This window comes from Canis lupus, chromosome 28, assembly GCF_011100685.1.
Source record: "Canis lupus familiaris isolate Mischka breed German Shepherd chromosome 28, alternate assembly UU_Cfam_GSD_1.0, whole genome shotgun sequence".
In the NCBI taxonomy this organism is placed as follows: domain Eukaryota; kingdom Metazoa; phylum Chordata; class Mammalia; order Carnivora; family Canidae; genus Canis; species Canis lupus.
The window spans coordinates 15,733,129-15,747,651 of record NC_049249.1 but is presented as its reverse complement, the minus strand read 5'-3'; the positions used below and the strand labels follow the sequence as shown (position 1 = coordinate 15,747,651).

At 34.9% G+C, this 14,523-nt stretch overlaps 1 protein-coding gene across 8 annotated transcripts in view; it reads left to right on the top strand.

The window, feature by feature from the left end:
- NT5C2 (5'-nucleotidase, cytosolic II) overlaps nucleotides 1-14,523 on the top strand; it is a 94,287-nt gene that overhangs the window by 63,266 nt on the left and 16,498 nt on the right. For 5 of the 8 annotated variants that reach the window (XM_038578667.1, XM_038578669.1, XM_038578668.1 and 2 more), the window contains 3 exons: nucleotides 11,959-12,076; nucleotides 12,905-13,000; nucleotides 13,313-13,336. In XM_038578667.1, coding sequence (XP_038434595.1) covers nucleotides 11,959-12,076; nucleotides 12,905-13,000; nucleotides 13,313-13,336 — 238 coding nt within the window. Of the gene's footprint in view, nucleotides 1-7,494; nucleotides 7,514-11,958; nucleotides 12,077-12,904; nucleotides 13,001-13,312; nucleotides 13,337-14,523 lie in introns of those variants that run through there. The other 3 variants (XM_038578670.1, XM_038578673.1, XM_038578675.1) reach the window with 2 other exon arrangements.

The following is a 14,523-nucleotide window of genomic DNA, read 5'->3' as shown; positions in this document are numbered from 1 at the left end:
AGAAGAATTGTGAAGATAAAAAGTGATAATTTAGTACGAGTCCAATCAATGATTAGTATCAAGGATCCATTCAGAATAAGCTAAACTCTATAGGGCCTATGGTTAATTGGGTTTGCATAATGAGGGTTTTTTATAGTATTGACTGTAAAGCAAAAAAAAAAATAAACTTTCATGTAAATCTCCAAAAGAGATTTGAGGTGATTTGCAAAATTAAACCTGTATAACATGGGTCAAAAGACTACTTTTTTTCTTATTAAAGATTTTATTTATTTATTCATGAGAGACACAGAGAGAGGCAGAGACATAGGCAGAAGGAGAAGCAGGCTCCCTGTAGGGAGCCCAGTGAGGGACTTGATCCCAGGACCCCGGAATCACAACCTGAGCCAAAGGCATACACTCAGCCACTGAGGCATCCAGGTGTCCCAAAAGACTACTTTTTATAAAAGAAAGCCTGTAATAAAATATGCTTCCAAAAAGATATCCTTAATATAACCTTATTAGGAAAAACTTATTCCAGTATTGCTGTAATTTTTTTAAAGTTTTTATTTTTATTTTTATTTTTTTATTTTTTAAAGATTTATTTATTTATTCATTAGAGACACACACACAGAGAGGCAGAGACATAGGTAGAGGGAGAAGCAGGCTCCCCACAAGGAGCCTGATGTGGGACTCGATCCCGGATCCTGGGTCATACCCTGAGCCAAAGGCAGATGCTCAACCGCTGAGCCACCCAGGCATCCCATAAGATTTTATTTTTAAGTAGTCTTTATACCTAGTATGGGACTTGAACTCACAACCCCAAGATCAAGAGTCTGCAAGCTCTACTGACTGAACTAGACAGGCACTTGTTTGATGTCATTTCTTGGACATTTTAGGAATTCTTTTGGAAGTCTTTTTTGGGAATTTTTAAAAAAGATTGTATTTATTCATGAGAGACAACGGAGAGAAAGAGGCAGAGACATAGGCAGAGGGAGAAGCAGGCTCCATGCAGGGAGCCCGATGTGGGACTCGATCCCGGGACTCCAGGATCATGCCCTGGGCCGAAGACAGACACTCAACTGCTGAGCCATCCAGGCGTCCCTGGAATTTTTTTTTTTTTAAGATTATTTATTTATTTATTCATGAGAGACAGAGAGAGAGGCAGAGACACAGGCAGAGGGAGAAGCAGGCACCATGCAGGGAGCCTGACATGGGACTTGATCCCGGGACTTGATCCCAGGACTCCAGGATCACGCCCTGGGCCAAAGGCAGGCGCCAAACTGCTGAACCACCCAGGGATTCCTGGATTTGTTTTTATAGCCAGTTTATAAACACAAGAAAACCTGCTTCATTAAGCAGTCACCCGTTTTTTAGTTCACTTAGGTTTTTTTGTGTTTTTCTTTTAATTTAAATTCAGTTAGCCAACCTACAGTTTCCAGTAATTCATCAGTTGGATACAATACCCAGTGCTTATCACATCACATACCCTCCTCAATGCCCATCATCCACTTACCGTACATCCCCTCACCCACTTCCCCTTCAGCAACCCTTAGTTTGTAACCAACCCACTTTGATTTACCCTTTTATTCACTCAGTGCTCTCGAATACCTTTTCCCCCCTTTATTTTGGAGTTTTTTTTTTTTTTTTTAAGGTAAATCCCATGCCCAGTGTGGGATTTGAACTCACAACCTTAAGATCGAGAATTGCATGTTCTACCAACTGAGCCAGCTAGGTGCTCTACTTTCCCCCGTTTAAATTAATTATTGTTGATGAAAAATGTGCTACCAGGGGAATATCTAGAATAATGTGCTATAGACTCTGAAAGTAATTTTCAAAGAAGAATTTTAAACTTGTTCTGGGTAATGATTGTGTTATTGGAATAAATATATATTGACTTGTGGAGTGATTATTTTGAATGGGAGAAGGCTCATTTGGATGATTAAGTTTTTCCATCATTTTGGTTTTTAAAGACATTATTTGGGGAGGGGATAGGGAAAATAAAAGGCATTATTTTATGTCACACCTTAATGTACTTTTATTATTTTCATTTCACAATTGTTTTTTTTGTTCTGTTTTGGTGTAGTTGTATTAGAGAACTTACAACTTTTTTGGAATAAATCTGATCCTTAGGTAAAAGTACTTGCCTTCTTTATTAGTTTGTTTTCTTTAACTGAACTAAGTTATTTTTTAAAAGCTATTGTTGATGGCATCCCTAGTTTAAAATTTTTCTCCCATGTTTACACTTCTATTTTCTTTGGCCCAATGTATCACCTTATGTGTTAACTTTGATTTCCTAGAGTATTCATATATGATGATACTAAATTAGTACTTTCATACCAAAAGAGCTTCATACCATACTGCTCATACCAAAAGAGCACTGTTTTTGGTAGAACTGGTTTTCTCTTCAAGACTGTAAGATTGACAGCCTTAGTATAGCCCCCCCCCCCCCAGCCATATGAATAGTTAAAAGATTTCTGAGCAACTCTTAATTTGGAAGGCTCTTATTTATAACTTACTGCTGTTAATGTTTATGTCACTGGGCTCTAAGTGGGAAGGATATTTAAGCAGTAATTAAAAGATTTACCCAAACTAGTGAATAATTTTGTATGTGCATGTATATGATATCTTGTGTATAATTGTGCTATTTCAATATTCTGTGAAAGATCAGTTTAAAAACTTTTGATCTGATAGAAGTTATTAAATTGGAAGAGAAAAGATTAGGGAAGATAAATGAAATAAGAGTCCAAAAAAACTGATAATTGTTAAAGCTTGGGTGATGGTTTCAAAGCCGCTCATTTAATATTCTCAGTACTTTTGTGTATGATTAAAAAATATTCTTAATAAAGTTAAATTTAAAAACGAGATAGAGGGAGTTCCTGGCTGGCTCAGTTGGTAGAGTCTGCAGTTCTTGATTCCAGTGTTGTGATTCAAGCCCCATGTTGGGAGTGGAGCCTTCTTTAAAAACAAAACAAAACTAGATAGAGAAAACTGATAAAATACCAATGAAGTAATTTTTTAAGGCATCTAAATGTAAAGATTTTTTAATTCTTCATTTCCATCTGCGCTATATCTTTATTTTAGGTATTCTTACTGCTCTTTCTTAAACTTATGGATTTCTTATACTACCTTAGAAAACTCCAGTGCATTATATATTTTTTTAATTTATTTTTTTATTTAAATTCAATTAGCCAACATACAGTACATCATTAGTTTCACATGTAGCGTTCAATAATTTATCAGTTGTGTATAACACCCAGTGTTCATCATATCATGTGCCATCCTCAATACTCGTCACCCAGTTACGGCCACCTCCCTCCAGTGCATTATATGTGTTGGTTGAGATAAATATATTCAAGACTATAATTTTTAGATACATATTTATATTATATATACTACCTATATTAGATATGTATATTAGCTTTAGGCATCCCTATTATCCACATATGGATCTACACTTAATTTCCAAGCTCTGATTGCCTTTATGTCATTTCAGTCTCCCAGTTAGGGTTTTTCGCTAAATTTTGTTTTAAAGATTTTATTTTTCATTCGTGAGAGTGAGAGAGCGAGCACAAGCAAGGGGAGGGACAGAGGGAGAGGGAGAGGGAGAAGCAGATTCCAGGTTAGCAAGGAGCCGATGTGGGGCTTGATCCCAGGACCCCGAGATCATGGCCTGAGCTAAAGGTAGATGCACAACCAACTGAACACCCAGGTGCCCTGGTTTTCACTAATTTTCACTAATTCAGGTGCCCTGTTTTTTTTTTTCTTTTTTAAAGATTTTTAAAAGTTATTTATGAGAGATACAGAGAGAGGCAGAGACATAGGCAGAGGGAGAAGCAGACTGCCTGTGGGAAGTCTGATGTGGGACTCAATCCCAGGACCCCTAGATTATGACCTGAGCCGAAGGCAGATGCTCAACCACTGAGCCACCCAGGCATTCCCCGATTTTCACTAATTTCAAATTCATTTCTTTGAATTGCAATAATATGTGGTTGGTTCCTAGATCATTAGGAAATTTCAAAGATTGGTTAATAAAATCCAATTCTATCTCCTCCATTATAAGGTGAGCGATAGAAATAATCACTTATCAGTATTTATGATCTTTTCATTGCCAGTCATAAAAGCATTCAGACATAAACCAGATTAATTTTTGGAATAAGTGTCATGTAATAGTTATATCAGGAAAATTACTAAAATCTTACTCTTAAAAAATATTGCCTGCTATTTTCAACAAGGATGAAGTTGTTTTAAGAGTCTTAATGTCAATTATGTTGGAATTAAAATTTTTTAAAAAAATTTAAGGGCCACCTGGGTGACTCAGTCGGTTAAGACTATGGATCAGGTCATGATCTCAGAGTTGTGAGATAGAGCCCTGAGATGGGCTCATTGCAGAGTCTTCTGGAGATTCTCTCTCCCTCTCCCCCTACCCCTTCCTCTGCTCACTCGCTCTCTCTAAAATAATAAATCTTTAAAATAATTTTTTTTAATTTAAAATGAGTCTTAATAGTTACTTTTGATCCATCATCTCTTTTCTGCGTATACATTGTCTGAATGTTTGCTTTATCGTGAGGTTAATGGTCACTGAGGAAAGGACAACATGATAATGGATTCAAGCTGTATAATGAAGATTTAAGGTTAAACCTTGTGGATAAAAACCTGCTAGGTCAGGGAACTCTAATAGTGGGGGTTACCTAGGCACATTATGAGGTGATTCTGATTCTTTTAATCTTTGGGAACATTGGTTTGGTTTGATAGTCATATGAAGGAATCAAATTCAGGTAATTATAGTTGTTCTGGCATAATTGTTAATGGTACTGTGGCAGAGGACCAAACTAAGTAATTGCATAAAGATTCCTTTATTTCCTAAGTTTTTTATCCACCCTTTCAATTTTTCTTTGAGATGAGTAGAATAACAGGATTATCTAGGATACTCTGTTATTGAAGAATGAATTTACTTCCATCTGGATTTACAGTTCAGTAAGTACCTAAATTCTGTTTACTTCAAGACTGAGGATAGTCAAAACATTTCAATTAGGTGGGAATACTTATGTAGAAGTATATGATCTAAAGTATACACTAGGCTTTGTATACTAGTGGCCCATGCACCCAGTTCACACACAGACCGTAGTTGGCTCAAATAGAGTTTGTTGGTTTTTTAAATTGAGTCAGTAGTTAAAAATTGAGAGCTAGAATATAGGCTGACTGTTATCACACAGTTGGCAGTGTTTGGCTCTAGTTCCCATAGGGTAGTTGAGTGTGAGTAGTAGCTACTTCCCCCTGTAGGCAAGGCATGCACCAATGCTTAGCTCATTTTGCACAATAATTGAACACTGATACAGATGTTTGGAACATATTACCTGAACCTGAGTCTCAGAAAGTCTGTCTGGTGAACTTGATATTGTACCACTTGAGCAGATATAAAAATGAATTGTTTAAGCTTGAATGAATCATACATAGTTTTGAAGAAGACCTGGGATGGGTTAATGACCCTTTTCCTGTCCCTCTATACCTCCCAAATCACATAATGGAATTGATCTTCTGAAATTATTATGAGTTATCTAATCATATATTTCTGTAGTACAGTTTAAGCTCCTTCAAGCCATGGACCATGAATTTTTGTTCTTAGCATCTAGTACCTGGTACACAGTAGGCACTCAAATGTTTGTTACATTACTGTAACTTTAGTACAGGCATTTTTGTTTTGTTTTAGTAAAAGCATTTGAGTGTGATTATTCTTATTTTGGGGGAAAAATTATATGATAGTTTTTTTATATTTTAAAATTGCAAGCAGCTTCTTTGGTTAAGGAGGATTTTTAAAGTTACTGCCTCAAATTTTCAGTTTTTTTGTTTTAAATTGAAAACCATACTTTCCAGGTGGAAACTACGTTTACCACGGTGAGCACTGCAAAATGTATATGTTGTGCATTTGACACTAATATAACATTGTATGTCAACTATACTTCAATAATGAACACTCTAAATACATGTTCCTACTAGGTGAACAGGCTCTTAGAAGAAATTTGAATAAGGGAATTTTTTCATTTTATTTTGAAATAGTAATTTTTTAAACAAATCTCTTGCTTAGCATTTTTGCTTTGCAGTGAATTGAAATTGGCAGTCTTCTAAACTCCACTTGTTTATTTACCTTATTTAACCATTTGGGAGTTTGTTTTATGTTATATTACTAAAAGTGTTGCATGGTGCCTAGCTTTTGTATTTTAAGTAAATTAAAATTGAAAGCATTTTTAGATATTTCCATATCTTTTAAAAATCATTTGTGATCTCTTGGATTAGAGATAGAAGTTTTTACTATGTCTGTGTTTTACTATGTTATTATGTTAGGGTTTTCAAATAGTTTTGAAAAATAGAAAAGGTCCTCTTCTGTTTATATAAGAATTGGAAAAGTTTTATTTAAAATCTCCTTAATAAAAATGTGAATTAATTTGCCTTTTCTAGTTATAGTCTCAGAGAACCAAGATTGCATAGCCTAAATAGAGAATGTTGATGTTAATCACATTCATAGCATAAAAGCAAGTAACTATTTTTGGGTGGTTGGGTTGGAATTTATTTTTCATAGTGATTGGTGGTGGTGGTTTTTCCTAGTTGAGTGTTTATAGGACCTTTAGACATTATATTTGGTCATTTTTGCTCTTTTATTTAGTATCAGCTTCCTTTCACAAAAAAGTCGGAGGAGTCAAACCATATGTTTTTAAAAACCTGAATGTCTCTAGGGAAAATGACTCCCTATGACGTTAAACATAGTGTATATCTTAAAAGTGTCAATAGCTTCTATGGTCTTTAAGTCAGTTATTTTACTGCACTAGGTAGTTTCTCTAACTTTATGAAAGCAGAATAATAAGACACTGCTTACTGAGGGAAAATTTCCTTTTATTCCACATTTAGACATCTGGCTAGGTTTTCAGCGGTATAAAGTTGGTTCTTGTCTGTGTCAATCAGGATGACAAATTTAGGTGTTGGAAGGATAGAAAAGTAGGTAGTTAGGTACAAATGGACTTAACTTTAAATGGGTGCTTAATAGCAAGATGAGACTACTCGTTTATTCTTGCATCCTTATTTAGCCTGTTTCACTTACTGTAGTTCAATTTTAAATATTATATACCAAGCTGCATTTAGTTTCTGTCATATAAACCTAAAATGTGCTAGAGAAAAGAAACTAAAACAAAATAAATCTATTTTTCTGTTTATCTTTTAACATTTCAAGTTCAGACTTGGCTTGTATTCCTTGTCAGAAAAGTTAAATGCACAAAACGGAGGCTTATCTTCATACCCTTGTTTTGTTATGGCCATTCAGATGAATTTTAGTGATGGTCAGAGGCTTCTAAATAGGAGGGCAGTAACTCCTGTAAATACCAATATCCAAATGGTGTCTCTCTGTTCCAGCCCATCGCAACAGTTTTAAAACCAGTTTTTGTTTTTGTTTTTGTTTTGTTTTGTTGCTTTGTTTTGTTTTTTAACAGGAGAGCCAGTGTAACTCCTTCAAGACTGGAGTGACACTCTACATCTGCATCTGCCTCATGTGAGTTCTCATTTTGGCAGCAGCATTCTGCTAGGCTGGAACCTCTGTAGAGGTTTGCCCTTCCTTTTTCTAAAATCTGTAAACTACTATACACAGTGTGTCTTGGTGGCAAAGGTAAAAAAGTGCATGAGAATTTTATATTTCCCTGCAGAAAGATTTTGGCTCATTTCAAAGAGATGGTCTCCTCTAACATAGGTTCTATTTTGTATGAACAACATTTACTCAAAATAGAGCCCATAACTTTCATCTCCACAACATACATTTGATATTTTTTGGAGAACTATTTTTTCCTTACAGATTATAAAGAATATCTTTAAATGTTCTCAGTAGCTTCAGCTTTCAAAGCTTTGGTTGTTCTCTTTATAGTCTAGTTATGTAACCTGAGAACACCGTGTGCTGCTCTGGTGGCTGAAGCACTCACTCCTCTTTTTTTGGACTTTAGCCCTTGAAATAACTTCTTTCTTTGTCTTTGAACATTGGGTAAATTAGGATAGGCCTGAGGACTTGAAGAAGAAATAAGCAGTGAATATGTGAGGTTATGTTTACTTTGAATCTATTGGCTTTGTTTTGGAAAGTCAGTTGTAAGAATTGAGCTTGAAGTTATGCATCATTTACTCGCCAATTTTGCAAGAGAAATTGAAATTAGAGCCTTTGCAGCTGTGGAGAGGCATAGAGCTATATATATATAGTCTGAGGTGATGTATATGGTTCCCCACAGCTACAAAGGCTGACTATGAAGGGCCTGGTAATTTAAAAAAGGAAATTTGCTTTTATTTATTTATTTCTCAAGGATTTGGTGAAACTATGTAGACTAGTCATTTTTGCTACCAGGTCAGAACAAATTGTGACTATTCAGTTTATTCCCAAGGGACACTTAGAACAAAACATCTAAACCTGTGATCTCTGCAACTACAATTCTGTTTCTCCAGCCCTGGTTGTACTGTATAGTGTTCTAGCAGATGATTTAATGGCCTGGGAATTCGTGTTACTGAAATGATTATCCGGGAAGCTTATGAGAAAATGTCAATAGCTTGTAGGTCTTACTGATTAATATAGAGCTTAGTGAAATGGATAGTGTTGTCAAAGTGGAACTTGAACTCTCTTTGCTAAATCCATTCCCACCTGTGACTAGAGCAGTTTATTTTGGACTAGGTGAATGAAGTTGGAGGGAGGGTAGTGTGTTTCAACACCTAGGCTTAAATTTTGATGGCCTATGTAATCTAGAAATTCACTTTTAGCAGTGGTAGTATATCCCACCACAAAAAAGCTTTGGATGAGACTCAGGGAGACCTAAATTCTCGCTTAAGTTTACATTTGTACTTGCTTATGTAACTTCAGGTCAGCAAATGGGGAAAATACGTTGTATTTTTAGAAAGTCCCCTAAACTCATTGAGTGAAAGGAAATTTAATGTATTTCTGTAGGGGGAATTACTAGAAAGTACCTCAGTTGAACACTTGGGAAGTTCTGTCCTGGAATAATGATAAATGTGGCAAGTGTATAGTATTTTATTTTCTGTTCTAGGGTTTATGCTGGCAAAATGAGGATTTGAGATATCTACCCTCCCTCCCAATATTTTTTTTTCTTCACTAAAAATTCTGAAAAAATAGATTTGGGTTTCAACCCAAAGTGTCTCCTGAACACAGGTTTTAATCATCATTACTCCATCACACTATAATTACTTGATTTTAAACTGGGGAAAATGGCTCATTTATGGGTGAGTTTGGGTGGGGGTGATTAAAGTTTTTTGGTTTTTTTGCCTTCCATTTTTAAGGTATATCCAGCAAATTATTCTCCTGAAAAAAATTGTTACTTGAAAATATTTTATATGGGCCAAATCCTGTAAGACTGAATGCCAGTAGATTATCCAAATTGCTTAACTATACTGGAATTTTGTTTCATTAAATATTATTTGAAATAAATGGGGCTTTGTTAAGATTGAGAAAGTTTTTGTTTTATGGAAATTTTGTTAAAAGAGATTTACTCCCAGTTGGAGTGAAGTGTGCACAGTGTTGGGTGAGAGAGATAATTTTATATTCTCAAAATAATTCAGACTGACATCAGTCAATACTACTTTCCTGGTTTTATTATATAATACACGAGCTCTTACTCTTTTAGTGCGTATGAATATACAAGCACTTCCTTTATCACAGTTTACATCATCTAGATTTAATAATTCCACACTCATGGATTCCAAAACGGTTGTTTTTTTTGTTTGTTTGTTTTGGTGGGAAAGGGTGATGATGGGGATGGAATTGAACAGAGAAAATATGTAGCCAATTTTGATAATATTAGTGTTAGCATTAGCATCAAAGGGAATGATGGCTTCTTTTGGCATTATTCTGAGGGGACGAGACTCAAGAACCTCCTTCTCCTAAAGAACCTTAAAAATGTTAGGCTTTTTTTTTTTTTTTTTAAGATTTTATTCATTTATTCATGAGGGACACAGAGGGCGGGGGGCGGGGGGTGGACATAGGCAGAGGGAGAAGCAGGTTCCATGCAGGGAGCCTGACGTAGGACTCAATCCTGGGTCTCGTGGATTAGGCCCAAGGCTGAAGGCGACGCTAAACCACTGAGCCACCTGGGCTGCCCCAATTTTAGGCTTTTTAAATATGGCAGATGGTATTAAATATTTTGAAAGTTCACCCTGCTTTCTTAACATTTCAGCTTAATTTAAAAATAATGGATATATACATTAATATGTTACAAGTTGTAAAAGTACAGACAGTACATGAAAGTGTACTTCCCCATCTCTTAGCTACTCAGTTCCCTTCTGTGGAAGTGACCAGTATTACTGGTTTCTTTTATGTAGTTCCAGAAATACTCTAAAAGATTTCTTTTGGCAAGGAAAAGTTGAATAGTACTCATTAAGATTTAGCACTAATTTGGGCCGGCAAACTAATTGCAGTGAAAAATCAGTTTGAGCCATAGGCTGTATAGATTGTGGATAGAAGAACAGTAGTAATCTAATAAGAATAATATTGTGAGATAAAAATGGATTTTTTTTGGCATTGAGCAAGATTGCAGGTCTTTTTATTTTTCTCTTTAATATGGCTTATCTACTCCTAGACACTGATGGGAAGATGCTTACCTAAATACTGCATTGGAGGAAACCTATTTAAAGGAACATCATTTTCTTTATACTGAACTGCAATGATTATTCTGAAAAGTTTTTTGTTATAGAAGATTTCAGAGATCTATAGTAGTAGAGAGAAATACCCATATTCTAAAATACATTTTTTTCACCTGTAACAAGGCTTAGTAGGCTTCTTTGGCAGATATAGATATAGATATCTATGTATATACACACACATACACATGCTCATTTTATACATACAGTTGCATATACCCATCCTTCCATAATGACATCTCATAAAATGAGTCCTAATTCTTTTTTTAATGTGTATTTCCAGTCTTATTGAGAAATAACTGATGTATATCACTGTATAAGTTTAAGACATACAATAAAAATAAGGCATACTGCAAGATGGTTTGATTTGCATATATTGTGAAATGATCATCATAATAGCTTCAGCTAACATCCATCTTCTCACATAAATAAAATGAAAAGAGAAGAATAAATGAAAAAATTTTTCTCCTTGTGATGAGAACTCTAAGGATTTACCCTTTTAACGTTCCTGTATATAATACAATGAGTGGTGTTAGCTAAATTCCTCATGTTGTCTGTTACATCCCTAGTATTTATTTTTATTTGTAACTGGAAATTTGTACCTTTTGACCGCCTTCCTCCAATTCTCCCTCCTCCTACCCCTAGTCATAATTCTTTAATATCTAGTTCCCAGTCCACATCCAGATTTTCCTGATTGTCTCAGGCATGTCTTTTTATGGCTGATATTGCAGCAATAACTTAATGCTATTTTGATGGCTCTAGCCAGACTCTAGCACTGATGAGAAAACAAATTAATCCTGACAAATAGAATTATGTGCTGATTGAAGGAGTATAAAGCAACTACCAAGCCAAATAGGAATTGCAAAAATACTGTTTTTTTGTTTTTTTTTTTAAGGTCATTTTGAAGGATTCCTACACTAACTATACACATCAGTGAAGCCTTCAACATATATACACCTCTCTACCTGGTTAATATCATAGCTGTGCATCTTAGTTTCTTTTTCTACCTTTAGATTGTGGGCATGAAAGAACAGGTAAAGGGAAAAAAAAAGGTTAAGTTTCCTAAGAAATGAAAGAATTATTCTGAAACGTCTGATAATTCATCTTATTGCTCTTGCTCCTATGGAAATATAACCTGTTTCCGCAGACTAACAGTTGAGTTCTGTGATTGGGGCAGTACAAAACGTGGAGTTTGGGGGAAAAGAAGAAAATGGCACATTTAGGAAGAGAGAGGAGTTTAGGAAAGAGTAGAAATTCACTCATTTGCCTTTTATTTTCATTGACTATTATTATAATGAGAACCTCCTCTTTGTGCAGTGTACAAGTCCCCGGAGTATGAGTCTCTTGGCTTTGAGCTTACTGTGGAGAGATTAGTTTCTATTGGCTACCCTCAGGAACTGCTCAGCTTTGCTTATGATTCTACATTCCCTACCAGGTAATTTTTCAAGATTTTTTTGAATTAAGAGCCTTTCCTCTATCCCCCAGATTAATAATTCCAAACCACCTCTCACCATCCTCAGCCTCAAAGAAAAGAACCAAAAAAGGTTATTTGGTTTGTTTCTAGGTTGTTGTTGTTGTTGTTGTGTTTTTTTTTTTTTTTTTGGTTGCTATTCTAAAATTACCATGGGTCTTCATGTACACTGTATCTTTTCTGTTCTTGGAATTGAATTTAGTTTATTGTTACTGAAGAATATCTCTTTATGGGAAAGAGAGATTATTAAAACTGATGGGCAATAATCACAGACACTCCTACTGTTTGCTGTTGGAGAGCAGTTACATGTTGTACTAATACATTTCACTTTGTCATTGGGAGCTTTCTTGGCAGTTTGCATTTTTGGATTTGATAGGGAGGGTTTAAGATTAAGAAAGATGATGTTTGTGATGCCATCATATATGTCCCATATACAGCATCTATTAGAAATATAAGCCAGTTCATTTGTCCAAGGAAATTAAGACTCCTTTAGAATGGAACCACTGTATAAAGAAGAATTATAGTTCATACCTCATTTAAGGCTCTTATTTCTTACAGAAAACAGTTGTGATTATTTATCTGGACAAAGTAAATATTTTTTAGTTGCTCTAGGTTTAGTTTTTAAGATTTTACTCACTTCAGACTCCAGGATTATATTGTTTAGGAACATGCTTGAGTTGTCATAAAAGCTTGAATAAGGTGGTGTTGGTTTATGATGATTTAGTAATACTACATAAGACTGTTGCCTATATTATTTTTGTATTACTGACAGATGTCTTCATTTTCACATAGGGGACTTGTTTTTGATACACTATATGGAAATCTTTTGAAAGTTGATGCATATGGAAATCTTTTGGTCTGTGCACATGGATTCAACTTCATAAGAGGGTGAGTACATAGAACCCTTAGCCTCTTTCTAGTGTTGATACCTTGTCTCCCCAGATGTACTGTACTATACTTTCCTGTTCCCTCATTATTAAAGAACGATTCTTTGTATAAGGATACTTAACAATTACTTATTAGGCAGTTAGGACCCAAACTGACTTATAAATGTAGTTAGCAGTTACATTTTGGGTAAATTAAGTGGTTTCTAATTATATAGCATCCAACAAAGCTAAATTTAAAACTCACCAAAAAGAATTGTAGTGGCTTTGACTTATTTGAAATTCTAAGATTTTTATTTTCTCCTTTTTAATACAGTTCTCAGGTAGCTGCTCAGAAGAGGTATGTATATAAAAGTGCTTTGAAAAATTTAAAACTACAACAGTGTAAATGACTAAGGTTTTTAATAGCTAATATATTATTTAATATTCTAATGAATAGCTTCAGATATTTGATCATGTGGTTAAAGTTTTTAAAATATGAGTTAAAAATGAATAAGTGTGATAATATTTAAAACAAATAAGAGTAAGCTATATTTTAATAACCAGAGTATTTCCACTATTCACACTAATTTGGACTTTCCACCCTATTAAACAGCAGATAAAATTTAGTGTCTACTCTTTTTTTTGTGAAACATCCCAATTTTTTTTTTTTTTTTTAATCACAATACCACAATTTGACACTTTCTGGTCATTGTGGCTTTACAGTTGTACATTTTCTCCACTATTTTACTACCTAATTTACTATTGACACTGTATTTGGAACAGAGCAACTCTTTAAAAAAAATTTTTTTTTTTAATTTATTCATTAGAGACACACACAGAGGCAGAGGGAGAAGCAGGCTCCATGCAGGGAGCCTGATGTTGGACTCGATCCTGGGACTCCAGGATCATGCTCCGAGCCGAAGCCAGATGCTCAACCACTGAGCCACCCAGGCGTCCAGGGACAGAGCAGTTCTTAAAACCAAAATAGATTATGTATCTCTTTCTATATGTTATTCTCAGAGGTGAAGTAGTAAAAACAACACAGTCTACAGTGAAATATTTAAAGAGACAGTCTTTTTGATAAATATTTTTGTGATAAGCACAAACTAACTATACCAGAGTATCCTTTAAATCTGAGGTCACAGTAATACCCTATTTGGAATTGAAGCATCTAATTTGAGACTTTTCAGCTGGAATTATACAGGCTCAAAGATTTCCAAGTATGCATACTGAGAACAGTATGAAATAAACACCTATCTTGATACATCTGGGCAGGCCAGTGATTATATCCGCCTTTCTTTCACTGTTCCTCTCATGAGGGGTTTGTTCAAGATTCATGAGTATCTAGAGACAGGATTTAGAATGTGAAGGGATTGCAAATAATGCTAGCAACCTAAGCTATTTTATATGTGGATATTGTACCATAATTTGAAGTCCCAATGAAGATGAACCAAGCTTCTATTTATTAATGTCTGAAAGGGATTTTTATGTTATGGAGGAGGGGAGTAGTCAGAAGAAAAGGCAGGGAAGTTCTATAAATTAGTA